The sequence below is a fragment of the Gopherus flavomarginatus genome, chromosome 5 (genome assembly GCF_025201925.1).
Source record: "Gopherus flavomarginatus isolate rGopFla2 chromosome 5, rGopFla2.mat.asm, whole genome shotgun sequence".
In the NCBI taxonomy this organism is placed as follows: domain Eukaryota; kingdom Metazoa; phylum Chordata; order Testudines; family Testudinidae; genus Gopherus; species Gopherus flavomarginatus.
Window position 1 is genome coordinate 109,813,452 of NC_066621.1, and position 25,696 is coordinate 109,839,147.

The following is a 25,696-nucleotide window of genomic DNA, read 5'->3' on the forward strand; positions in this document are numbered from 1 at the left end:
GTCTCTGCTCAGTTACAGAATATGCTCCATTTAAAGTGGTGCAATGCTTTGCTGTAACATCATTTGGCTGCCTGCTTTCCTCAGCTGGCAGCCCCCTATCAGCTCCCCTATGCGCACCCCACACACACACACAGGGCCTGCCGGCAGACCCTATGAATCAGCACCTTCTCCCCCTCCTTCTGCCAGCAGCAAGCAGTTGGCTTGCAGTGTTCAGGGAAGAGGGGGGAGGAATGAGGACTCGGTGCGCAGGCTTGCTCCCCCTCCCTCCCGAATGCTGCTAACCAGCTGATCGCCACAGGCAGGAGGCGGGGGGAGGGGGAACCTGGTGCGGAGTCCTCGCTTCTCCCCCCTCCCTCCTGAATGCTGCAAGCCAGCTGATTGCTACGGGCAGGAGGCAGGGAGAAGGAGCGAGGACGTGGCATGCGGAGTAAAGGGGGGTGGAGGAGAAGAGGCAGGTTAAGGGTGGGGGTGGGCCAAAGGTTGAGCCTTGCCACCCCTGGTGCTTGCAGAGTAGGGGAAGCTGCCATTGCTGCTGCGCAACGTGCTTCTCCTAGCCTACAGCACCTTCAGCCTCCTTGCCTCCCTTATTGTCTCTAGTACCAGTGGGCAGTGCCTGTGTGAGGTAAGGCAGGGGCACCTCCCAACTATAGTACTGTATTGTATGGCAAAAAAAATTTCCCTGGAACCTAACCCCCTTCCCCCATTTGCATCATTCTTATGGGGAAATTGGATTTGCTTAACATCATTTCACTTAAGTTGCATTTTTCAGGAACATAACTACGACGTTAAGTTAAGAGTTACTGTATATCAACTTACAGAATGAGAATGAGTGGCATGTTGCTTTCAGAAAATTCATAACCCTACTTTTATTTAGTCAGTAATAAAAAAGTCAGACTAAGTCTCCCAGAGAGTCCTGCCATTGGTCTTGGTTATTTCAGCCTCACAGACCAACAGCAAGTCCTTCCCAGCTGATCCTAATTGCCACAAGGCAGGTATGGAGCAAAATGGTCTCTCTAATATCCCAGTCCAGGATTATTAAAGGCTTTAAAGATCATTACCAACAACTTGAATTTATGTTCTTTGGAGGTGGGGAGGAGGGGATTTAGCAACTACTGTTCTCTTCCACTACTCTTGATCTACCCCTGTGGGACTGTGAGACTGACCACTTTCCATGTCTGTTTATCCCTGTGCCCTGGGACTGTGTGGTGAGGCTGCTTCTGGTTGGTGCCTTCATACTGTATGTATCATTGGCCTGGTGACACACAGCATCTTGCATTGCCTTTCACAGACATAAGACACCTCTTACTAACAGAACAATAACTGTCTTTCAGTTTTCATAGTGGTAGCTGTTAGTCTGTATCAACAAAAACTACGAGGAGTCCTTGTGGCATCTTAGAGACTAACAAATGTATTTGGGTACAAGTTTTTGTGGGTAAAACTTTCAGATAGGTACTCTTATTGCTTGTAGTCCACTGGTCCACCGGTCTACTTCGACCTATCAGTCCTGGCTCCTCATTCTCCGGTCCCTAATAAAGCAGTTGTATTAACTGTTTTTGTTTAATGATGGTTGTCACACCACTTACATTGTTGACAAGGATGTGAGTTAGTGATATATTAATCTAGTCACAGTACACACACTGTAGCTTTTTATGTGCTGGGAAACAATGACGTGATATGTAGGGGATAAGCTGGAGTGCATTGCAATATAGGCTATGCCCTTGCAGAAGCCTATTCACTTGTATGTGGTTTGCAGATCCACTATGCACTGGCTTATACAGCACATGCATTTGTGCAGGATCTGGCCGTTCATTTTAACGTGAGGGCAATATTCATAAATGAGATGGGCAAAGGGTAAACAGTGACGTGGCAGAGTTTGTAGCTTAGTCTTCAGACACTTGGAGAGTAATGAAATGATAGCATTTGAGTTCAGTGAAAAGGAGACAGGATAAAACTTTCAAAAAGTGCTGAAGTCCCCTTTTCAGCAGTAGGAAGAAATGCCCTTTTAGGAGTTTAAATCTCACTGATTTTCAATGAGATTTAGGCTCCTAATATACTTAGGCACTATTGAAAATTTTACTCACACAGGAGCTGAGTATCAGCATGTTAATGACAATGCAAGCCATAAGCTCTTTGTGGCTTCACATACAAATCAGACAGGAGAGGTGGTATGATGGACCGCCCAAGAGAGAGACTGCAGATGTGAGGTTCCTTTTGGGGTGTGGGACACAAGCAGTGATCTAGTACTACTACTAGAATCTTTTTCAGATGAACCAAACCCTCTCAAGCTGTTTCATCCATCCACCTCACTGTGGATGAGTTAGTAGTTTCAAAAGCTGCTGACAAATCTAATCTAATCATTCTGAATATTAATGTAACTTTCAGTCTTTTTTTATATTGTTGATTTCTTGGTCTCAATCTTATCTTTGTGAATTCTCTCACTTAATTATGTCCTAAGCCTAACTCCCTAAAGTTGTAAATTCAGCATGGTAGTACATACAATTTGCAGAATAATATTTAAAGCAGTGATACTCAGGCTCCCAACTCGCAAGTGGCTCTTTAATGTGTTTCCTGTGGCTCTTTGCAGCACGTGATATTAAAACATTGTATGATTTCATTATTAACCAGTCTAAATTATTAACCAATCAGGATGCTTTTGCTATTGTTTAAATATAAATATATAGTGCATAGTAAATGAAACAATGAATTCACAGTTCTGTTGCTCTTTTGGGTAATGTTGATTGCTAATTTGGCTGCTGAACCACTGAGGTCTGAGTATCACTGATTTTAAAGAGATTGGCAGTACAGAAAAACGCCGAAGAATATTGGTACGTCTACACTATGGGATTATTCCGATTTTACATAAACCGGTTTTGTAAAACAGATTGTATAAAGTCGAGTGCACGTGGCCACACTAAGTGCATTAATTCGGTGTTGTGCATCCATGTACTGAGGCTAGTGTCGATTTCCTGAGCGTTGCACTGTGGGTAGCTATCCCATAGTTTCCGCAGTCTCCCCCGCCCCTTGGAATTCTGAGTTGAGATCCCAGTGCCTGATGGGGCAAAAAACTTTGTCGCAGGTGGTTCTGGGTATAGCCTCACTCGTCCCTCCGTGAAAGCAGCAGACATCAGTTTCGTGCCTTTTTTCCTGGGTGAACTGTGCAAATGCCATAGCCCAGCAAGCATGGACCCTGCTCAGCTCAAGACCGCAATCGTGGACGTTGTAAACACCTCGTGTATTCTCGTGCAGTCTATGCTGAACCAGGACCTACAAAACCAGGCGAGGAGGAGGCAGCTACGGCAGCCCGGCGACGAGAGTGATGAGGACATGGACACAGAATTCTTTCTCTTCTCTTTGGAGATCCTGATGGTAATGGGGCAGGTTCTAGCCATTGAACGCCAATTTTGGGCCTGGGAAACAAGCACAGACTGGTGGGACCACATAGTTTTGCAGGTTTGGGACGATTCCCAGTGGCTGTGAAACTTCCGTATGCGTAAGGGCACTTTCATGGAACGTTGTGACTTGCTTTCCCCTGCCCTGAAACGCCAGAATACCAAGATGAGAGCAGCCCTCACAGTTGAGAAGTGAGTGGCGATAGCCCTCTGGAAGCTTGCAATGCCAGACAGCTTCTGGTCAGTCGGGAATCAATTTGGAGTGGGAAAATCTTCTGTGATGCAAGTAGCCAAAGCAATCATTAAGCTGCTGCTACGAAAAGTTGTGACTGGGAAATGTACAGGCCATAGTGTATGGCTTTGCTGCAATGGGATTCCCTAACTGTGGGGGGGCGATAGATGGAACCCATATCCCTATCTTGGCACCGGAGCACCAGGGCACCCAGTATGTAAACCGAAAGGGGTACTTTTCCATAATGCTGCAAGCACTGGTGGATCACAAGGAACATTTCACCAACATCCACGTGGGATGGCCGGGAAGGGTTCATGACACTCACGTCTTCAGGAACATTACTGTTTAAATGGCTCCAGCAAGAGAATTACTTCCCAGACCAGAAAATAACTGTTGGGGATGTTTAAATGCCTGTAGTTATCCTGGGGGACCCAACCTACCCCTTGATGCCGTGGCTCATGAAGCCATACACAGGCAGCCTGGACAGTAGTCAGGAGCTGTTCAACTCTAGGTTGAGCAAGTGCAAAATGGTGGTAGAATGTGCATTTGGCCGTTTAAAGGCGCGCTGGCGCAGATTACTGACTCGCTCTGACCTCAGCCAAACCAGTGTCCTCATTGTTATTGCTGCTTGCTGTGTGCTCCACAATCTCTGTGAGAGTAGAGGGGAGACCTTTATGGTGGGGTGGGAGGCTGAGGCAAATCACCTGGCTGCTGATTATGCGCAGCCAGACACAAGGGCGATTAGAAGGGCACACCAGGAAGCAGTGCGCATCAGAGAAGCTTTGAAAACGAGTTTCATCATGGGCCAGGGTATGGTGTGACTGCTGTGTGTGTTTCCCCTTGATGAACCACCCCCCCTTGATTTACGCATTCCCTGTAAGCAACCCACCTTCTCGCTTCGATTCCAGCTTGCTTTGTAAGGAAATAAAGTCACTATCGTTTAAAAATCATGTATTCTTTATTAATGTATTATAAAAAGAGGGAGAGAACTGACATGGTAGCCCAGGTGTGGTTTGGGAGAAGGATAGGAGGGAAGGAAAAGACCACTGAAAAAATTTCAAAGTAATGACAGCCTTTTGGTTGGGCTGTCCACGGGGGTGGAGTGGGCGGGTGCACAAAGCCTTCCCCCATGTGTTCTTACATGTCTGGGTGAGGAGGATATGAAACATGATGAGGGGCTGCAGCGGCACTTTGTGATCCTGCTGCTGTTCCTGAAGCTCCACCAAACATCGGAGGATGTCAGTTTGATCACAGAGCAGCCCCAGCGTTGCGTCATGCCTCCTCAGATCTTCCTGCCGCCATCTCTCATCTCGAGCGTCCCTCCTGTCCTCACATTCACTGGCAACTTTCCTGTAATTTGATACCACATCCTTCCAGTTATTCAGATGAGCTCTTTCATTGCGGGTCACTTCCATGATTTCTGAGAACATTTCGCCTCATGTCTTTTTTTTCCGCCACCTTATCTGAGATAGCCTGCGGGATGGAGTAGGGAGGCTTGAAAAATTTGCAGCTGCATGAGGGAGGTAAAAAAGAGAGAGAAGTATTTAAAAAGATACGTTTTACAGAACAATGCTTATACTCTTTCATGGTGAACAACACTATTCACCTTACATAGCACGTGATTTCACTACAAGGTCGCATTTTGAGTCTTAATATTGAGTGCCTGCGGCTCTGGTGTTAGAGATCTCACAGACGCAGGTCCGGGCAGCAGAATTCAGCTTGCATGCGTCCATGGTAAGCCATTGTCTTTCGGTTTCTGCAGCCTTCGTATACACAGTGCCCTCCTTTCCCAAATACCAAGCAAATCCCGTTCAGTGCTGCTTCTTTCCTGTTAACATGCAGCAGCAGAAACCACCCCCCCCATCCAATTCTCTGGGATGATTGCTTTACCCCTCCCCCTACCGCGTGGCTGGTATGGAAGATCACTGCTAAACATCCCCCTTCCTCCCCTACCGCGTGGCTGGTAGCAGAGAAGATCCCTGCTAGCCAAACGTGAAAAATCTCAGCACCAATCCACCGTGCTCCGCTTGGCTACGTGCAAGGAAGGATTTCTTTTAAGCAACAGGCAAACAGCCCAGTAGGAATGGCCATCTCTGTCCCCTTAATTAAATTCCTGAATTTCAACTAGGTTACCATGAATGATATCACTATCCTGAGGATAACACAGCGAGATAAAGAACGGATGTTGCTTGAATGCCAGCAATCACCAGGACCATACGCAGCTAGGCTTTCTCATGCAGTGATACCAGATTACTTGCTACATGCATGGCGTGGTCAAGTGTCCTACCATGGAGGACGGAATAAGGCTGCCTTGCCCATAAACCTTCTGCAAAGGCTTTTGGAGTGCCTCCAGGAGAGCTTCATGGAGATGTCCTTGGAGGATTTCCGCTCCATCCCCAGACATGTTAACAGACTTTTCCAATAACTGTACTGGCCGGGAATGCATCCAAAGTCCTCAGGGCAAATTAATCATTAAAAAACACTTGCTTTTAAATCATGTTTTATATTTACAAAGGTACACTCACCAGAGGTCCCTTCCATGGCTTCATTGTCTGGGCTAATGGCTTGGGAGGGCTGGGAGGGTAATTCCGTCAGGGTGAGAAAAAGCTCCTGGCTGTTGTTAAGAATGGAGCGCTGTGTGCTCTCTGCAAGCTCGTCCTCCTCTTCCTCCTCCTTATCTTCCCCGTCCGCAGAATCCTCAGTCATGGCTGAGATTACCCCCCTCATCTCGGAATACACGGACAGGGGTGGGAAACTGGTGGCAGAGCCCCCCTAGAAATGCATGCAGCTCAGCGTAGAAGCGGCATGTTTTCGGCCCTGCCCCGGACCTTCCGTTTGCTTCTTTGGTTTTCTGGTAGGCTTATCTGAGCTCCTTAACTTTCACATGGCACTGTACTGAGTCCCTGGTGTGGCCTCTGCATCATGGCCTTGGAAATTTTTTCAAATGTTTTTTCATTTCGTCTTTTGGAACGGAGTTCTGTTAGCACGGAATCCTCTACCCATATAGCGATCAGATTCAGTACCTCCCGTGTGGTCCATGCTGGAGCTCTTTTTCGATTCTCAGGAGACTGCATTGTTACCTGTGCTGGTGAGCTATCCACGCTGGCCAAACAGGAAATGAAATTCAAAAGTTCCGGGGCTTTTCCTGTCTACCTGGCCAGTGCATCCAATTTTAGATGACTTTCCAGAGCAGTCACAATGGTGCACTGTCAGATACCGCCCGGAGGCCAATACCGTCGATTTGTGGCCACAGTAACCCTAATCTGACATTGCAATACCGATATCAGCGCTACTCCTCTCGTTGGGGAGGAGTACAGAAATCGGTTTAAAGAGCCCTTTATATCGATATAAAGGGCCTCGTTGTGTGGGCGGGTACAGGGTTAAATCGGTTTAACACTGCTAAATTCGGTTTAAATGCGTAGTGTAGACCAGGCCTGAGAGACTCTTCCAGATATGTATAAAGAGTTACTGACAATGTCTTTTATTTACAGCTTCCAAAGGCCATTGTTAGTCCTTGTTGACAGAAACATAGATTTAGCAACTCCACTACATCATACTTGGACATACCAGGCATTAGTGCATGATGTACTGGTAAGAGAATAAACTTCATTTTTACTATTGAGAGTACCGTTGCATTCTGAGTTTACTCTTAAATTTAGTAACAGTGTGTCTCCTTAATCTAAATCTTATTTTATATATTGAGTTTATTTGGAAGCTATTTCATCTAAAACAAATCTAGAAGGTTTATTTTGAAGGGTTGGGAGTTTTGACATTGCAGTACCTTTTAAAAACATTTACTGTTTAAAATGTTGCTGTAGTTATTAAGATACTGGTAATTCAGTTATGCAGGACTGTTTTTCAGAAGTTTGTAACCTATACTTTTTGTGTTAATTTTATTTCTCTTAATGCAAAAATTTGTCGTAAATTAGATCAGAGTTTTGTCACTGATTTTCATTTTTGTCATTTTGTAAGATAAGGCTTGAGATTTGTTCTGCAGGTATCCTATGCAAATCTTGTGTTCTCTTCTTCCCTATCTACAAAGAAAAATGCTTATGACACTAAATTGTCATGATTGGAAGTTGCTGTTAGCTTGATTTTTGGATGTTTTATGAAATGTACAGATTATAATGGTTTAATTTTATCCTGAAATGTAAATATTTTGTGTTGTTTTAATAAGTTTTAAAACAGCTCTTCATATCAGTTTGAGTTCTTAGGGATTTACTTTGCCATTCTTCTCCACAAGATGGTGTAAATGTTCTATATAGAGAAATACCAACTGGTAAATGAACTTGCTGAGAGAACTTTCATAAATATTTATTTTGTTTTGGAAGTCGCATGGAGCATAGAACATTTACATTTTCCAGAGCTGACTTTATAAAACAACTTGCAATTAAAGGCTTTTTAAATTATTATTTTTTTTATATGTAGTTCTATAAACTCCTGACTGACCTAATAGATCTTAGAACTCCATTGTTAATGGAGAAAATGATATACAACTTAATTCAGCTGCATATTATATTGGAAATTTATTTGAATGGAAGGAAATCTTGTTACTTAACTGAGAAATTCATGTATACATATGTATAAATAAATTTATAAATGAGTGTTTGTGTGTATATATATATATATATATATATATATATATATATATATATATATATAAAATACATAACTACAAAAACCTAATATAAAAAATATGCTAATAAAATTATTTAACTACAGAGAAAAAAGCAGGAGGGATATTAGTTCACTTCAATATATATTAATAGATCATGTGAAATTCATTTTAATATAACTTCTCTGAGTTAGTGTTTTGTATTTGTTACTGAGGTTGTGATATACATCGACAGTCTGTACTTCAGGGATCGGCAACCTTTCAGAAGTGGTGTGCCGAATCTTCATTTATTCACTTTAATTTAAGATTTCATGTGCCAGTAATACATTTTAACATTTTTAGCAGGTCTCTTTCTATAAGTCTATGATATATAACTAAACTATTGTTGTATATAAAGTAAATAAGGCTTTTAAAATGTTTAAGAAACTTAATTTAAAATTAAATTAAAATGCAGAGCCCGCCAGACCACTGGCCAGGACCTGAGCAATGTGAGTGCCACTGAAAATCAGCTCGCGTGCCACCTTCGGCACCCATGCCATAGGTTGCCTACCCCTGCTGTAGTTCATGCTAAAATTGCAATATACATGCCTACGTGCCCGGTTACTATGAGTTATGTACTGGCACATGGAGTTGTCTGAAAATTGTTGCGTCACTGAGGTGACATTTTTTTAGTCTCTGAAAATCTTGTGGGTTTTTATAGAATTCTACTGTGCACAGCAAATTGTGCATGTGATATGTATGTTGCATTTACTTTTCAGCTGATGGAAAGTCACTGCCTTTTTGAGACTGAAGGATTGTTTATAAACATCAATATGTTTTGAATGTGCATGTTTTGTTATTAAAATGTCTAGTTCAACTTGTTAGCAAAGTTTGTATCACGAGCCTACACCCCTTGGAAACACGAGTGATCTCTAGTTTTGTATCCAGGGGAAAAGTTTAATTTCAAAACCAGGCTCACTATCCAGTTGAAAAAAAAAAATCATGCCAGGCTCTTCACAGAATGAGCACAACATTTTATGAAATGGCTTGAATGACTTTGTTGACAGAGCTCTAAATTGTAACAGGAAAATAGTTACCAAGGTGACGATTACATAAATTGTACTTTCACGTAAATCAGTTTTCATTTGGCTCTCAACTACAAGAGCCTAGGGAATGGGATGGCGATCTAAAGGCCAGTGTAACCACAAATTTCTGTGCTTTGCCTGTTTAGGTAATAATGATACTGTTGCTACAAATAAACAGACTCATCTGAAGAGTCCTGTTCTGATCAAAATCTATTCCAGTGGGGGAGGGTAGGAATTAATGTGTGTTTAAAATATATAATATCAGGCTGACTTGTCTGTAGGAACAGGGTTCTGACTGAGTGAACAACCTAGGTGTCATGTTAAACTGAGTGGGAAGCTTTATAATAATTGCTAAGCTGCTAAAGTAATCTGTGAGAGAGATCCATTGAACAGAAATGGTATGTGAATTTTCTGCTAATGAAGTAATCTTTCTCTCCCGCTTTTTTCCTTTAATTTATTCACTCATAGGAAGCTGTCCACCAAAATTATCTGTTTTTTTTGTGGAAACCGTAAGCAAAGGCCTTTTAAGAAGGTGAAGAGCCACTGGATTAATATGCTTTCTTTGGTGTGCAAACTTTTTGATTTTTTTTAAATTTTGATCTGAACAATCTATAGCATTTCCCATTACCCACAGAAGTGGAATGTTCATGGACTACTTAGTCAGTATTCTTGACCATTAATATTGTCCTTCCCAACCGAAACTGATACACGAGAATGGGCTTGACAGTTTACATTCACGTCTGTATGTTAGGACATTTGTGCCCACTCACAGATTGATATGACATGTTAACTGGAGCTGTGGTTCTCACATTTGTGGACACTTTATAAGAGAAAGATCCTCTCACAAAGCTTCTCAACTCCCAGCCTCTGATTCTAAATTTTCATGCTTTCTATTACTAAGAAAGCCTCTCCAAGAGATTGGGGGACAGACTGCAGCTTGAGAACCAACAGGTGCTTATCAAAGTTTGGTTTAGATGGGCAGCCTGCAAATTGCTGCAGAGGAGGTGCCAAAATGAAATGGCTGTCATGCTTGTGGCCAACCAATGTTTATCTGTTCTGAGCACCATAATGCTTGTGCTTGGTGCTTTTAATATGGGACTTCAACACATGCTGCTGTTCTCTGATGTGATAACAGCCAAATAAAATACATGAACTGTGGATAAGAGAGACTTCTGTACTTTCTCTGACCCTCGGTTCTTCAGAAAAACTAGTGAAAGCCAGTAATTCCCAAATATGAGTGTAACTAAAACAGTATTTTTAGTGGAGGTTTGGGAAGCTTTAGAGTGCCTTATTCCTAAAATAGGAACAAGCCACATGCAGTGTTGTAGCATCTAAAATATATTGTTCATGGCAGCAAGAAGGAGCAACCTAACACACCTTTGATAGAGCGAGGGAGACGGCATACATAGCCTCTTCTGAAAACACTGGAGAGGCATGGGTAACCATACCTGCAGCCAGAGGGATCAGAGTTTGGCTAAAATTCTCCCAGACCACCCCCACCCCTTCTGAGTAGCTGTATCTTTTTCTGTGTTGTGCCCACCAACTGCTGTCCTTCTCCACTCCCCAAAAATCAACAGCTGTTTAAGGGGAGATGTTCTCTGATCACCTTGCCCACTTATATTTGGGGGAGGTTTTTCCTCTCCTGACAGAAGGCCTATATTATCTATCTTGTCTTCCAATTGATACTGGTATTTGGAAGAGTGTTTGATTTTGTCTTTCTCACAATCACAAAATCCAGTAAGTAAAGGGAATGTGGAACAGCTAGGCTGCCTCATGCTGCCTCTGAACCCTGCTGCTCTGTTGAGGGAGAACAATAAGCCCAAAGACAAAGCACCTCACTACAGCCCACACACTTCATTAGCCATGCTCACAAATCCACACACAACAGGCACACACAGTAAACCCAAACATCACTCTGAAGCCTAGACTGTATGTCTGAGTCAATGTGAAATGATGGAAGCAGCTACAACCATAGTAGAGAGTTCTTTTTGTTTAGATTACCACTAGGTTCAGTATTAGTAGGTAGATATGGATGTATGAGAGAGACAGTGAGAATATATAGGAGTGACAAAACCAATGTGATAGGCCAGCAATTACTCTGCTCTGATTGTGTCGGTAGTAGATAGAAGCATACGATACTTTAAGTCTTTTTCCTTCAAGTGTATTTATACTGTGATGATGCCAGTCTGGAATTCTAGCTGTATTTAAGTGACTCAGTTATCCTGATACATGTTCAGGTTAGATCTTAATATCTTAGTTATGTTGTTGTGGAAAATTAAAGGTATCATCTTATGCCATGTACTGTACAGACAATATATACAAAAACCTCCATTAAAAACATTAGAGTTACAAAGTTAAGTGCTCAAGTCAGGGTAGGTTGAAGTAAAGGTTGCTTGTTCAGTCTTTTGTCGATGTGGTACTTATAGGACTCCCATCACTGTAGTTTTGAAGCACCTCACAAACATTAATAAACTTGTTCTCGTTGCATCCTGCTGAGAAGCAGGGGAAGTATTACCTCCATTTTACAGAGGAAAAATTGAGACACAGAGATTTTGATTTTGCCAAGTCAGACAAAGCCCAGGCAGGAATAAAACTCAGATCTACTGTGTCCCAGTTCTGTGCTTAACAGGACCATTTTTCCCTCTTCCAGAATTTCTGACTCTTTCGTTCTATGACCCTGGCAATGGGTGAAACAGGGGTGCTAAGGACAACTGTCTCATTTACTGTCTCATGTGGGCAATGATCCTGCATTAAAAAACTAAACTAAAACATAATTGTACAGTAAACACAGAGGCTGAATTAAGGCTGAACAGACAACTTTGATATAGTCATTGCTTGACTTCTGAGTGCTTTCATTGGCACCCTTGATGCATGTTTGTTTTTAAAGGAACAGTACTGGGACACAGATATATCTTCTTCCACATAAAATGCAGTGTGTCAAAAAACATGGAATAGAAGAATTAAACTTGACAAGTCCATTTTAATGACTGCCTTCTTAACTTTCTACTCAACTATTATCCCAATCATGCAGACAGATATGCAACATATGTATGCATAGGGGTCTATTCAGATGGCATTTGTTGCAGGAATGGGACCATACTGAATAAAAAGATAAGAAAATGAGCCATAAAAATGCCCTCTGAGAATGAATTGTATATTTTAAAAAAAAATTGGAAGGAATCTTTTCAAAGGATTATGGATACTGAGGCCAGATGAGGTGAAATTAGATGTAAATAGTTTTTCAGGGTGGTTTCAACTACTACAAAACTCCTTTATTATATTTACTGTATACTTCTGCCTTATTTGTATTTCCATCTTACTATAGAACTGAGGAAAATAAATCTGGTAACTAGTTAGAAAATCTGATCAGTAAACCCAGGACACATTGTTCTCATAAATTAATTTTTCACAGATATCCTTAATTTTACATTAATTTCTAAAGGAATATCTAGTTATATAGTATAATTTCTATAAATATATAATGTAACATAAAAAATATACAAAAAATATGAAGATGTTTTAGTTCAATCAGTCTGGTCACTATAACAATGGAAAATGTCTATTAAAAAACAACACAAGGTATTCTTAAGAGAAAAGTAGAAATAACATCTTCCATGTAGACTGCTGTCTATTTATAACATCGTATGTTGAAGGAAACAAGTATAAAAATTACTATTTACATAAAACAAAAATGAAATAAGATGGTAACTCAGGAAAAAAAAGTTCCTTTGTTCCAGTAATGTGTGATGAATAGAGAATATAGGCTAGTGAATGATTAATGCCAAGTTTCAGATATTTCAGTTCTTGTTTAATACTTTCTAAGAAATGAGTTAAATTATCTGGCTAAGAGATTGGTGATTTTGTGTTTTTTGTTTTTGTTTTTGGCTCAAAGCAAGGATTTGATTGTTCTTGAACAACCAGAGGATATATTTATCTTTGTAAATGTCACCTAGAAAGTCGTAAGTAGGGAAATTTGCTAATAAAATAGATTGGTCTGTTCCAGAAGGACCACCAGGAAAAGTGGAGTTCCAGAAAAAGGTTCAGAGATATTTGTTTTTTCTGTGATGCTCCATATATAAAATAGTTAATGCAAAAGGAAACTGACTCTAGTCAGTTTTCCTCTGCAGACTAGTCTCATGCCTGCTGTAAAGACAGAATGACTTAGAATCGTTCTCTTTTTCCTTTGCAGTTCAGCTACATATCAGTTTCTTCTTGCAACAAGTATGTGAAAAACTTGCAGAGGCAAACTGCTTAGAATTACTTCAAGACCTCTATTCCAAAGAGGCACAAAAATAAGGGACAGGAGAAAGATTGAAAAAATAAGGGACTCAGAGGTAGCAAATGTGGCATTAAAAAAATGGAGTGGAAAGGTAATGCAGAGGCTGAGAAGATGAAGCAGGAAGGGAGAGAGAAAGAGAAAAGGCAGCATTGCTCTTCAAATGCTGATTTTTTTCCATGCAAAATAAAATGCCAGAACACAAAGATTAATTCTCCGTGTTTGTGAGAGTTACCTTTTTCAGTTTAATTGATGCTACTCTTCCAAAAGGACACTAGTCTTCTCTTAACAATCCAGGCTACAGAGTCATTCTGTTTGGCCCAATGTCTATTCATGTATTTTATACTAAGTAGAACAGCTTCACCATGAAAGACTGAGGGTACGTCTACACTACGGGATTATTCCGATTTTACATAAACCGGTTTTGTAAAACAGATTGTATAAAGTCGAGTGCACGCGGCCACACTAAGCACATTAATTCGGCGGTGTGCGTCCATGGTCCGAGGCTAGCGTCGATTTCCGGAGCGTTGCACTGTGGGTAGCTATTCTGTAGCTATCCCATAGTTCCCGCAGTCTCCCCCGCCCCTTAGAATTCTGGGTTGAGATCCCAGTGCCTGATGGGGCAAAAATTATTGTTGCGAGTGGTTCTGGGTAAATGTTGTCACTCATTCCTTCCTCCGGGAACACAACAGCAGACAATCATTTCACGCCCTTTTCCCCTGGATTGCCCTGGCAGACGCCATAACACGGCAACCATGGAGCCCGTTCAGCTTTTTTTTTTTACTGTCACTGTATGTGTACTGGATGCCACTAACAGAGGCGTTATTGCAGTGCTACACATCAGCATTCATTTGCTTTTGCATGATAGCAGAGACAGTTATCAGTCGTTCTGTACCGTCTGCTGCCATTGTAAATTGGCAGTAAGATGACGGTTATCTGTCGTTCTGTACTGTCTGCTGCTATAATGGGTGCCCCTGGCTGAGGTCGGCCGGGGGCGCAAAGGCAAAACTGGGAATGACTCCCCAAGTCAATCCCTCCTTTATGGTTTCTAAAAATAGTCAGTCCTGCCTAGAATGTGGGGCAAGTGTACTAGAGAACCAGTGTATCAGAGAGTACAGCTGCTCCATGTCAGATCCCGCAGAAATGATGAGCTACATCTAGCGGGTGCCCCTGCAACAACCCCACCTGTTGCTTCCCTCCTCCCCCAACCTTCCTGGGCTACCATGGCAGTGTCGTCCCCCCCCCCCCCATTTGTGTCATGAAGTTATAAAGAATGCAGGAATAAGAAACAGTGACTTGTTAGTGAGATAAAATGAGGAGGAGGCAGCCTCCCGATGCTATGACGGTCCAGGCAGAACATTAAGCAGTGCGGGGGAGAGGAGCCCAGCATCCCGCTGCTATGATAGTCCAGGCAGTACAGAATCTTTTCTTTACACATGAAAGGGAGGGAGCTGATAGAGCTTAGCCCCCAGTTGCTATGATGAGGATGGTTACCAGCCGTTCTGTATCATCTACTGGGAATGACCGGGAATCATTCCTATTTTTACCCAGGCGCCCCCAGCCAGCCTCACCTGAGGCCAGCCAGGAGCACTCACGGGTTCATGACAAGGACAGCTAGCAGTCCTACTGCACCATCTGCCACCAGGGAGGGGAGAGGAGTGGATACTGCTCTTCACTGCCGCAGCATCGCGTCTACCAGCAGCATTCAGTAGACGTAGGGTGACATTCAAAGAAGTCAAGAAACGATTTCTTTCCCTTTTCTTTCACGTGGGGGCAGAGGGAGTAAATTGTCAAGCTATACCCTGAACCACGCCAGACAGTATGTTTGAACCTACAGGCATTAGGAGCTCAGCCAAGAATGTAAATATTTTTCGGAGACTGCTGTGGACTGTGGGATAGCTGGAGTCCTCAGTACCCCCTTCCTCCCTCCATGAGCATCCATTTGATTCTTTGGCTTTCCGTTATGCTTGTCACGCAGCACTGTGTAGCCTGGAGATTTTTTTCAAATGCTTTGGCATTTCGTCTTCTGTAACAGAGCTCTGATAGAACAGATTTATCTCCCCATACAGCGATCAGATCCAGTATCTCCCGTAGGGTCCATGCTGGAGCTCTTTTTGGATTTGGGACTGCATTGCCACCTGTGCTGATCAGAGCTCCGTGCTGGGCAGACAGGAAATGAAATTCAAAAGTTCACGGGGCTTTTCCTGTTTACCTGGCCACTGCATCCGAGTTCAGATTGCTGTCCAGAGCAGTCACAGTGGTGCACTGTGGGATACCGCCTGGAGGCCAATACCGTCGATTTGCGGCCACACTAACCCTAATCCAATATTGTAATACCGATTTTTAGCGCTACTCCTCTCATTGGGGAGGAGTACAGAAACCGATTTAAAGAGCCTTTTATATTGTTATAAAGAGCCTCGTAGTGTGGACGGGTACAGCGTTAAATCGGTTTAACGCTGCTAAAATCAGTTTAAACAAGTAGTGTAGACCAGGCCTGAGACACCAATCCAGACTGCCTTATAGCCTAGTCATCAAAGCAGGTGGGAGGTGGAAGGCTCAAGTTGATGCCCTGCTCTAATGACTATTTAATTATTTAGATACAGTGGAATAACTTCAACAGGAGAGATTGAAATGCCTGCACCAAACTACCCATTGCTGAATGGTTAGGGCACTATCCTGCAGCGTGGGAAACCCAAGTTTAAATCTCTTCTCCACATGAGGCAGAGAGGAAAATTAAACCCACATGAATGCCCAAACGCCCCCTGTAGTAAAGGTTATAAGAGATGTGGTGCTGCCCTTCATTTCCTTTGATTTTATTTTAAAAAGTGTGCGCAAATGATACCTTTTTGTTTTAGGTAAAACAAAAGATTTTGATCAACCCCAAATGATTTTTGTTCACTTTTGATTCACTTGAAATATTTTGGAATTTTCTATCTGTTAGGGGTGAATGTGACAGAGACCCCTTGACAAAGGATCCCATTTTTTGTAAACAACTCTAACCTCAGACCTGTCAAACTTATTTCAACAAACACATATCTTGCAGAATTTTTTCCATCAGGGATATCGTGAGGTGCTACAGAAAGCTTGTAATTTATCAAAACTCATATTCCTTGCAAGATGTACGTAAAGGTAATATTTAAGGAATAATATGTTTATACTGAAAGTATGCTTTATGGATTAAGCGACAAAGAATTCTGTGGCACCTTATAGACTAACAAACATATTGGAGCATGAGCTTTCGTGGGTGAATACCCACTTCGTCGGATTAAGGGCTTGTCTACGCTTAAAACGCTGCCATGCTGCGGGTGTGTTGCGGCAGCACTTCAGTGAAGATATTACCTATACCAACAGGAGAGCTTCTCCCATTGGTGTAGGTAATTCACCTCCCAAGATGCCATAGCTAGGTTCTGTTGACTTAGCACTGCCTACATCAGGGTTAGGCTGGTTTAACTGCAGTGTTCAGGAGAGTGAATTTTCCCCACTTCTGAGTGATGTTGTTATACTGACCTAATTTCCTAGTGTGGACCAGCCTTAGGGTATGTCTACACTATGAAATTATTTTGAATTTATAGAAGTCTTTTTTTTAGAAATCGTTTTTATACAGTCGATTGTGTGTATCCCCACACAAAATGCTCCAAGTGCCTTAAGTTGGCAGACTATGTCCACAGTACCGAGGCTAGCATCGACTTCCGGAACATTGCACTGTGGGTAGCTATCCCACAGTCCCTTCATTCTCCGCTGCCCATTGGAATTCTGGGTTGAGATCCCAATACCTGATGGGGCAAAAACATTGTTGCAGGTGGTTCTAGGTACATGTTGCCAGGCCCCACCTCCCTCCCTTCCAGGGGCGGCTCTAGGGATTTTGCTGCCCCAAACACGGCAAGTAGGCTGCCTCTGGCAGTTTGCCTGCGCAGGGTCTGCTGATCCCGTGGCTTCGGCGGACCTCCTGCAGGCACGGACCCTCCACAGGCATGCCTGCGGGGAGGTCCACCGAAGCCGTGGGACCAGCGGACCCTCCGTAGGCAAGCCGCAGTAGGCAGCCTGCCTGCCGCCTTCGCGGCGCCGGCAGAGCATCCCCCGCGGCTTGCCGCCCCAAGCACGCGCTTGGCATGCAGGGGCCTGGGGCCGCCTCTGCTCCCTCTGTGAAAGCAACGGCAGACAATCATTTTGCGCCTCTTTTCCTGTCTTACTTGTGCAGACACCATACCACGGCAAGCATGAAGCCCACTCAGCTCACCATCACCGTACGTCTCCTGGGTGCTGGCAGACATGGGACAGCATTGCTACACAGCAGCAGTTCATTGCCTTTTGGCAGGAGATGGTGCATTACGACTGCTATCGGTCGTTGTTGTAGTCCTGGGTGCTCTTTTAGCCAACCTCGGTGAGGTCGGTCGGGGCACCTGGGCAGACATGGGAGTGACTCAGCCAGGTCATTCCCATCTTCTGCTGAGCACCCATCTTCTACTGAGCACCTAGCAGTTGTAATGCAGCATCTTCTGCCGAGCACCCAGGAGATGACGATGGCTAGCAGTCGTACTGCACCATCTACTGCCAGCCTAACATGTATAAGATAGATGGAGTGGATCAAAACAAGAAATAGACCAGATTTGTTTTGTATTCATTTGCTCCCCTTCCCCCCGTGAAATCAACAGCCTGCTAAACCCAGGGTTTTGAGTTCAATCCTTGAGGCCATTCTGAGTAACAGTTGTTTGTGTTTGTCCTTGATGCAAAGCCACCCCTTTCGTTGATTTTAATTCCCTGTAAGCCACATCAGTTGCTCCTCCCTCCTTCAGAGCAACGGCAGACAATCATAGAATATCAGGTTTGGAAGGGACCTCAGCAGGTCATCTAGTCCAGCCCCCAGTTCAAAGCAGGACCAATCCCCAGACAGATTTTTGCCCCAGATCCCTAAATGGCCCCCTCAAGGATTGAACTCACAACCCTGGGTTTAGCAGGCCAGTGCTCAAACCACTGAGCTAATCCTCCCCCTCCTACATCTTGCACCTTTTTTCAGTGCAGAAGCCATAGCACTGGGAACATGGAGCCCGTTCAGATCTCTGTGGAAATTACAAACACTGTAAACACCACACACATTATTCTGCAGTATATGCAGGACCTGCCAAAGTGAAATCGGGAGGAGGCGATGGCAGCACGGTGACGAGAGTGGTGAGAACATAGGCGTGGACATAGACTTCTCACAAAGTACGGCCTGCAGCAGTGTGCACATCATGGTGTTAATAGGTCAGGTTCATGCCGTGGAACGCTGATTCTGGGTCCGGGAAACAAGCACAGACTGGTGGGACCACATAGTGTTGCAGGTCTGGGACACTCCCAGTGGTTCCAAAACTTTCACACGCATAAGGGCACTTTCATTGAACTTTGTGACTTGCTTTCCCCTGCCCTGAAGCACCAGAATAGCAAGATGAGAGCAGCCCTCACAGTTGAGAAGCGAGTGGCGATAGCCCTGTGGAAGCTTGCAACGCCAGACAGCTACCAGTCAGCCGGGCATCAATTTGGAGTGGGCAAATCTACTGTGAGGGCTGCTGTGATCCAAGTAGCCAATGCAATCAAAGAGCTGCTGATATCAAGGATAGTGACTTTGGGAAATGTGCAGGCCATAGTGGATGGCTTTGCTGCAATGGGATTCCCTAACTGTGGTGGGGCAATAGACAGAACCCATATCCCTATCTTGGCACCGGAGCACCAAGCCAGCAAGTACATAAACCGGAAGAGGTACTTTTCAATGGTGCTGCAAGCACTGGTGGTTCACAAGGGGCGTTTCACCAACATCAACATGGGATGGCCAGGAAAGGTACATGACGCTCGCATCTTCAGGCAAACAGCCCAGCAGGAATGGGCACCTCTGAATGTCCGCTTAATAAAACCAGCCTATTTCAACCAGGTGACCATGAATGCTATCACTCTCCTGAGAATAACACAGAGAGGTAAAGAATGGATGATGTTTGAATGCCAGTAAACACCGGGACCATACGCTGCAATGATTCCCTGCTACATGCTGCTGGCCTGGCATGGTAATGTGTCCTACCAGGGAGGACAGAATAAGGCTGCCCTCCCCAGAAGCCTTTTGCAAAGTCTTTGGGAGTACATTGAGGAGAGCTTTATGAAGATGTCCCTGGAAGATTTCCGCTCCATCCCCAGACATGTTAACAGACTTTTCCAGTAGCTGTACTGGCCGCAAATGCCAGGGCAAATGAATCATTAAACACGCTTGCTTTTAAACCATGTCTAATATTTACAAAGGTACACTCACCAGAGGTCCCTTCTCCACCTAGTGGGTCCAAGAGGTAGCCTTGGGTGGGTTCAGTGGTTACTGGCTCCAGGTCCAAGGTGAGAAACAGATCCTGGCTGTTTGGGAAACCGGTTTCTCTACTTCCTTGCTGTGAGCTATCTTCCACCTCATCATCATCATCTTCCTCATCCCCAAAACCCGCTTCCGTGTTGCGTCCTACTCCATTGGTGGAGTCAAAGCACAGGGTTGGGGTACTGGTGGCTGCACTCCCTAGAATGGCATGCAGCTCATCATAGAAGCGGCATGTTGGGACTGTGACCCGGAGCAGCCGTTTTCCTCTCTGGTTTTTTGGAAGGCATGCCTGAGCGCCTTAATTTTCACGTGGCACTGCTGCAAGTCCCTGTTACAGCCTCTGTCCTTCATGCCCTTGGAGACGTTTTCAAATGTTTTGGCATTTCATACTGGAATGGAGTTCAGCTAGCATGGATTCTTCTCCCCATACAACGATCAGATCCCCTATCTCCCGTTCAATCCATGCTGGAGCTCTTTTGCAATTCTGGGATTCTATGGTCACCTCTGCTGATGAGCTCTGCATAGTCACCTGTGCTGATCAGCTCGCCACACTCGCCAAACAGGAAATGAAATTCAAAAGTTCACGGGCCTTTTCCTGTCTACCTGGCCAGTGCATCTGAGCTGAGAGCGCTGTCCAGAGCGGTCACAATGGAGCACTCTGGGATAGCTCCCGGAGGCTAATACTGTCCACACTACCCCAGATTTGACCCGGCAAGGCCAATTTCAGTGCTGATCCCCTTGTCGGAGGTGGAGTTAATAAATCGATTTTAAGAGCCCTTTAAATTAAAAAAAAAAAGGACTTAGTCGTGTGGACGGGTCCAGGCTTAAATCGAGGTAACACTGCTTAATTCGACCTAAAATTGTAGTGTAGACCAGGCCTTACAGTACAAACTTTTGAGTTAATCACCAAGAAGGAATGGGCCTCGGGGCTGGACCATGCAAGCAAGAGCAAGTTGTCACTCCTCCCTAATCAGCCTTTCAGGTAGTGCAAGGCTCAATTGACCAGCCTTGCCCTCTCCCAAAATTATCAATGAAAAACCATCAGAGAAAGCATCAAACGGTTGAAACCCATTGGAATGGAAATAGGCACATTACAACAGACAGAGTTTCACCATGGCTGTGAATAGAAACAAAAGCCTATTTTAGTATAACAGAGTGTAGGGAAAGACACTCTAGATCCGTTCATTCCATTGGGGAGTAAGGGTGCTTTCATGAAAGTTTCGGATGCTGGTTACTAAGAAACCAGCCAGCTCTTCAATAAACTTTCCTTTTGGATGGGAAATATACAATATTAGAAAGGAAAGATAATTATTGATAAAAGTAGATCCAGGTTTGTTTTATGATTTTGTATTGTATTGTAACAACATGTTTCTGACACTCATTTCTAGTTAAATCTTTATTCTCCATTTGTTTTATCAGAAGTGCTCACAAGCACTGTGTGGTTTACAGGACTGGTGATGTATTTTAAAGTAAAACTGATAAACTGGGACACGCTGCAGTGGATCTGTGATTGAGAGCAGTGAATCTGGGATTTCTTAGGCCTAGTCTACAGTGGGGGAGTGAGGAGAGGATCGATCTAAGAATAGTGTAGCTGAAGTTGACGTATCTTAGATTGACTGACTTCATGTCCTTGCGGCGTGGTGTCGACGGGGAGCGCGTTCAGGATCGATGTATTGCGTCAATGACTACCTGCTGATCTGGCAGGTAGTGTAGACATACCCTTAGAGTAACCGGTGTCAGGGGCTGGATATTACAGGGGAATGATTCAAAGGGACTCAGGGATTGGAATGCACCTGTTGTTAATATGCAAGGCAAAGTTAGAACTGGCATAGCCTAGAGGGGAGTGCTGGAGTGACTAAAAGGCTTGTTGCGTTAAGGAGCTGACACACAGCTACCACAAGAAAGACTCCTTCTTACTGGAAGCAGGGGATAACTAGGTGACTTACAGACCTGGGTACCCCAAGAACTGTCACAGTGAACTAATTTTTTATTTTTTCAAGAATTGCCAACAAATTTGAAAATTGCTCTCCCAGGTGTATTTTCAAGGCTTCAGATATTCATAGTGAATTACTCCAGAATTAATCACCTAACTTTCCACAGAGTATTCAAAGGCATTAATTCTCACTGGGGACAAAACAGAGTTAAAATACCTATACAAAGGTATTTAACTTCTAAAAGTTAACACTAGTATCTCAAACTTCTTTTAAACAATAAAAAAAATAGAAGACCATACCGAGAAATTGGAGACAGAAAGTTTCTTGTTTTTTTGTGAAAAGTATGTTTGTTTAGGGAAGGAAGAGAGGTGGAAAACTTGGCTTTCTCTAGAATGAGACACAAACGTGCTTATGAAAATTGTGGCTCCATAATATGAATTCAAGTCTTCCATATCGAGAACTACTCATTCTTATTTTGGTTATAAGTTCAAAGGCTATTAGTTCTATAGTGAATTTCAGTTTACCGCCTAAGGCCTGCATCTAGAAAGTTTCTCATTGTTGGACATCCCAGATTAGTCCATTTTTTAGCTTGGAGTATAGTGAGTATAGTAAGCTTGCATATAACATAATTTGTTATTAAATAATATAAACTTGTTTACAAAAACTGATCATTGTGACTCTTCACTATCTTTCTTTCCATCTTCTAAGAAACTTCCATTCTCCCTTAATTTTCTGTCAACTGTTTTCCTGGTTCATGACTCTTCACACTTTGGCTGTTCACTTGTAATATGAAACTTTGTCAGTTACTTTTGAAAACCGAATTACATTATGCATATTATGTTAATTAAATTACATTACCACCACTTGTGTGTTCTGGCAATAGTATCTACAAATATATCCAAAATTATTATCAGACATGACCGTTTTTTTCATGAAGCTGGTTATCCTTAGCTACACTGCGTTTTTTCAGGGAGTAGATCTGTCCATCCCTCCTAGCCCTGTGTGATCTTTCAGTGTAGCTTCTGAATGTTTCCTTTTTCAGTAAAAGTCATCAGATTTTCTAGTATTTAGTTTCCAAATATCTTGTACATGATGTCGTTAAGATAATCTCTTTATATCCTTCTTGAATAGAAGATGTATGTGAAAGCGTCTTCATCATTTCCCATTTCTTGTAGCAGTTTTGCATGTAATTTGTTTACATCTGATGTCTTGCCAACTTCAACTCCATGGGGCCTGTGGCTTAGGGGTGCTATTGCCTGCAGTCACCTTTAAGCCAGGAAAAATCCAAGTCCAATATGAAAGGATTTAGAGATATGACTTGTATTAAAACCATTTCTAGCACTTTCTGGGTGATGTTTGCAATTTCTGCACTGTTCCAGAATCATTATGCATTTTGAAAAAGTGTTAAAAAAAAACAAACAAACAAAAAAAAACCAAATACAAAAACCTAGGGCCAGATTTATGGACATTTAGTATCTTATTTAAGGTAATGCCATTGAAATTAATGGGGCTCTCAGAGAGAGAGTTACTAAAATCTGGTCCTTTATTTTGATCTTAGTTTCTCTACTCGGCCTTTAGGACTATTTTATAAGCATCACTTATAACCTATCCCTGAATTATTTTGGAGTGTTCAGTATTATTTCTCTCTTGCTCTGTTTGAAGGATACTAATTTTATTTTTTACTCTTCATTGTTTGTTATATCCTGTTAGATGCTTTAAAATGTTTTTCCTATTTTCTTCTTTTCAGTTTGGTAAACATAGGTAGTTGTTTTAAAATTAACTTTAATTAATATGACCAGTTTTTTAATATGACGTGAACATACGGGCAACTTGAAGTGGCTTGGCATGCGAAAGCCTCATTTGTGCACCAGCGTAATCAATTATGTCAGAACTGCTCTGAAAAGTATTTTTAAGGCCACTTAGGGCTACATTTTCAAAGTATTCCTGTTTGTCTTGCACATGCTAACACCAGTGTATATGCTCGCGGGCCTGTAGGAATGTGCATATTGTGCTTTATCACAGCGCACACAAGTATGTGTAAACTTTTGAAAGCCTGAATCCTAATTTTCTAATTACTAATTTCTAAAACTTAATTTAGATTTTCTTTACAGTTAAGTGGTATATGTTTTTATAAAATATGACTAGCCACTAGAATCCCAAGTGACATTCCAAAAATTTTATATAGACTAATTTTTTAGTTCTAACAACACTGATAATCTCCCTCAGCTTCTCTTTAGTGTTTTTTTCCTCATGCCTACTTATACAACTGGAATATTTTAAACAGCTTTTTAAAATTCTACTCTTTGAAGTTTGTGGCAATTTCTCAAAAATCGTTTAACTTTCTATTTTCAGTTTATCCTAGAGTCAAAGAGGTCATCAGTGATAGATGATCAAGGAGAGAGGAATAGATCCCAGCACCATTAAGCAGACTGAAATATGCTGATGGAGAGTTTTAGGGGAAAAGTGTGTCTAATGTTGAAGTGAATCCTAATATAACTGGAGAATCAGTTGAGTTATTTGAGGAAATGGATGATGTGGTCATTCTTTAGTGCCTAGATTCCATGGTAATGAGTGCATTAGAAATGCAAGTTTGGATTTTTTTTGTACCTGAGGAAAGTCATGTAGCATATCGGAACCCTCTCAAAATGTGAACGCCTTGAGCATTTTTTCCTGTTTATCTTTTAAACATCTAACGTCAATAACCTTATTTTTAAGACAAAAAATGCTGTTCTAATTCTACAAGCCCCTAGGGTTGCCAACTTTCTACTCGCACAAAACCAAACACCTGTGCCCTGCCTCTTCTCCAAGGCCCCGCCTGTGCCTGACCCTTCTCCGAGACCCTGCCCCCACGCACTCCATCCCACCCCACCCTCTGTTGCTCACTCTCCCCGCTTTTGCTCATTCATTCATTTTTACCGGGCAAGGGGTTGGGGTGTGGGAGGGGGTGAGGGCTCTGGCTGGGGGTGCGGGCTCTGGGGGGGGGCCAGAGATGAGAGGTTTGGGGTGGAAGAGGGTGCTTCGGGCTGGAGGTGGAGCTGAGGGGCTCTAAGTATGGGAGGGGGCTCTGGGCTGAGGCAGGGGGTTGGAGTGTGGGAGGGGGTATGGGCACTGAGCTGGGGGATGTGGGTTCTGGGGTGGGGCCAGAAATTAGGGGTTCAGAGTGCAGAAGAGGGCTTTGGGCTGGGACTGAGGGGTTCAGAGTGTGGGAGGGGGCTCTGGGCTGGGGCTGAGGGGTTAGGCTGTGGGAGGGGATATGGGCTCTGAGCTGGGGGACAGGTTCTGGGGTAGAGCCAAAAACAAGGAGTTTGGAGTATGGAAGGGAGCTCTGGGGCCGAGGGGTTAGGGTGTGGGAGGGAGATCGGGGGGTGGGGTGCAGGGGAGTGTGAGGGTTCCGGCTGGGGGAGAGGGCTCTGGTGTGGGGTTGGGGGTGAGGGATTTGGGGTGTAGGTGGGTGCTCCAGGCTGGGGCAAAGGGGTTCAGAGTGCGGGAGGGAGATCAGGGCTGGGGCAGAGGGATGGGGTGCAGGAGGTGGGCAGGTGTGCAGGCTCCAAGCAGTGCTTACCTCAAGCAACTCCCAGAAGTAGCAGCATGGCCCCCCCTCTTGCTCCTACATGAAGGCGCAGCCAGGCAGCTCTGCACACTGCCCCGTCTGCAGGCACCACCCCCACAGCTCCCATTGGCACGCAGAGATCCCTGGCTGCCCTAGGTGAAGGGGTTGGGGGTAGGGGGGGAAATACTGCTGCTTTCGGGAGCCGTGTGGAGCCACAGCATGCAGGGAGCCTGCCTTAGCCTGGCTGCACAGCAGACTGGACTTTTAACAGCCCAGTCAGTGGTGCTGACCAGGGTCGCGAGGGTCCCAGTTCA

The 25,696-nt window shown here is 43.6% G+C and overlaps 1 protein-coding gene across 4 annotated transcripts in view; it reads left to right on the forward strand.

Moving 5' to 3' along the window:
- SCFD1 (sec1 family domain containing 1) overlaps positions 1-25,696 on the forward strand; it is a 152,781-nt gene that overhangs the window by 18,093 nt on the left and 108,992 nt on the right. For all 4 annotated transcript variants that reach the window (XR_007774508.1, XM_050953890.1, XM_050953892.1 and 1 more), the window contains exon 10: positions 7,113-7,212. Coding sequence is in view for 3 of the 4 variants with exons in the window: in XM_050953890.1 (XP_050809847.1) it covers positions 7,113-7,212 (100 nt within the window). In the remaining variant the exon portion in view is untranslated. The remainder of the gene's footprint in view (positions 1-7,112; positions 7,213-25,696) is intronic.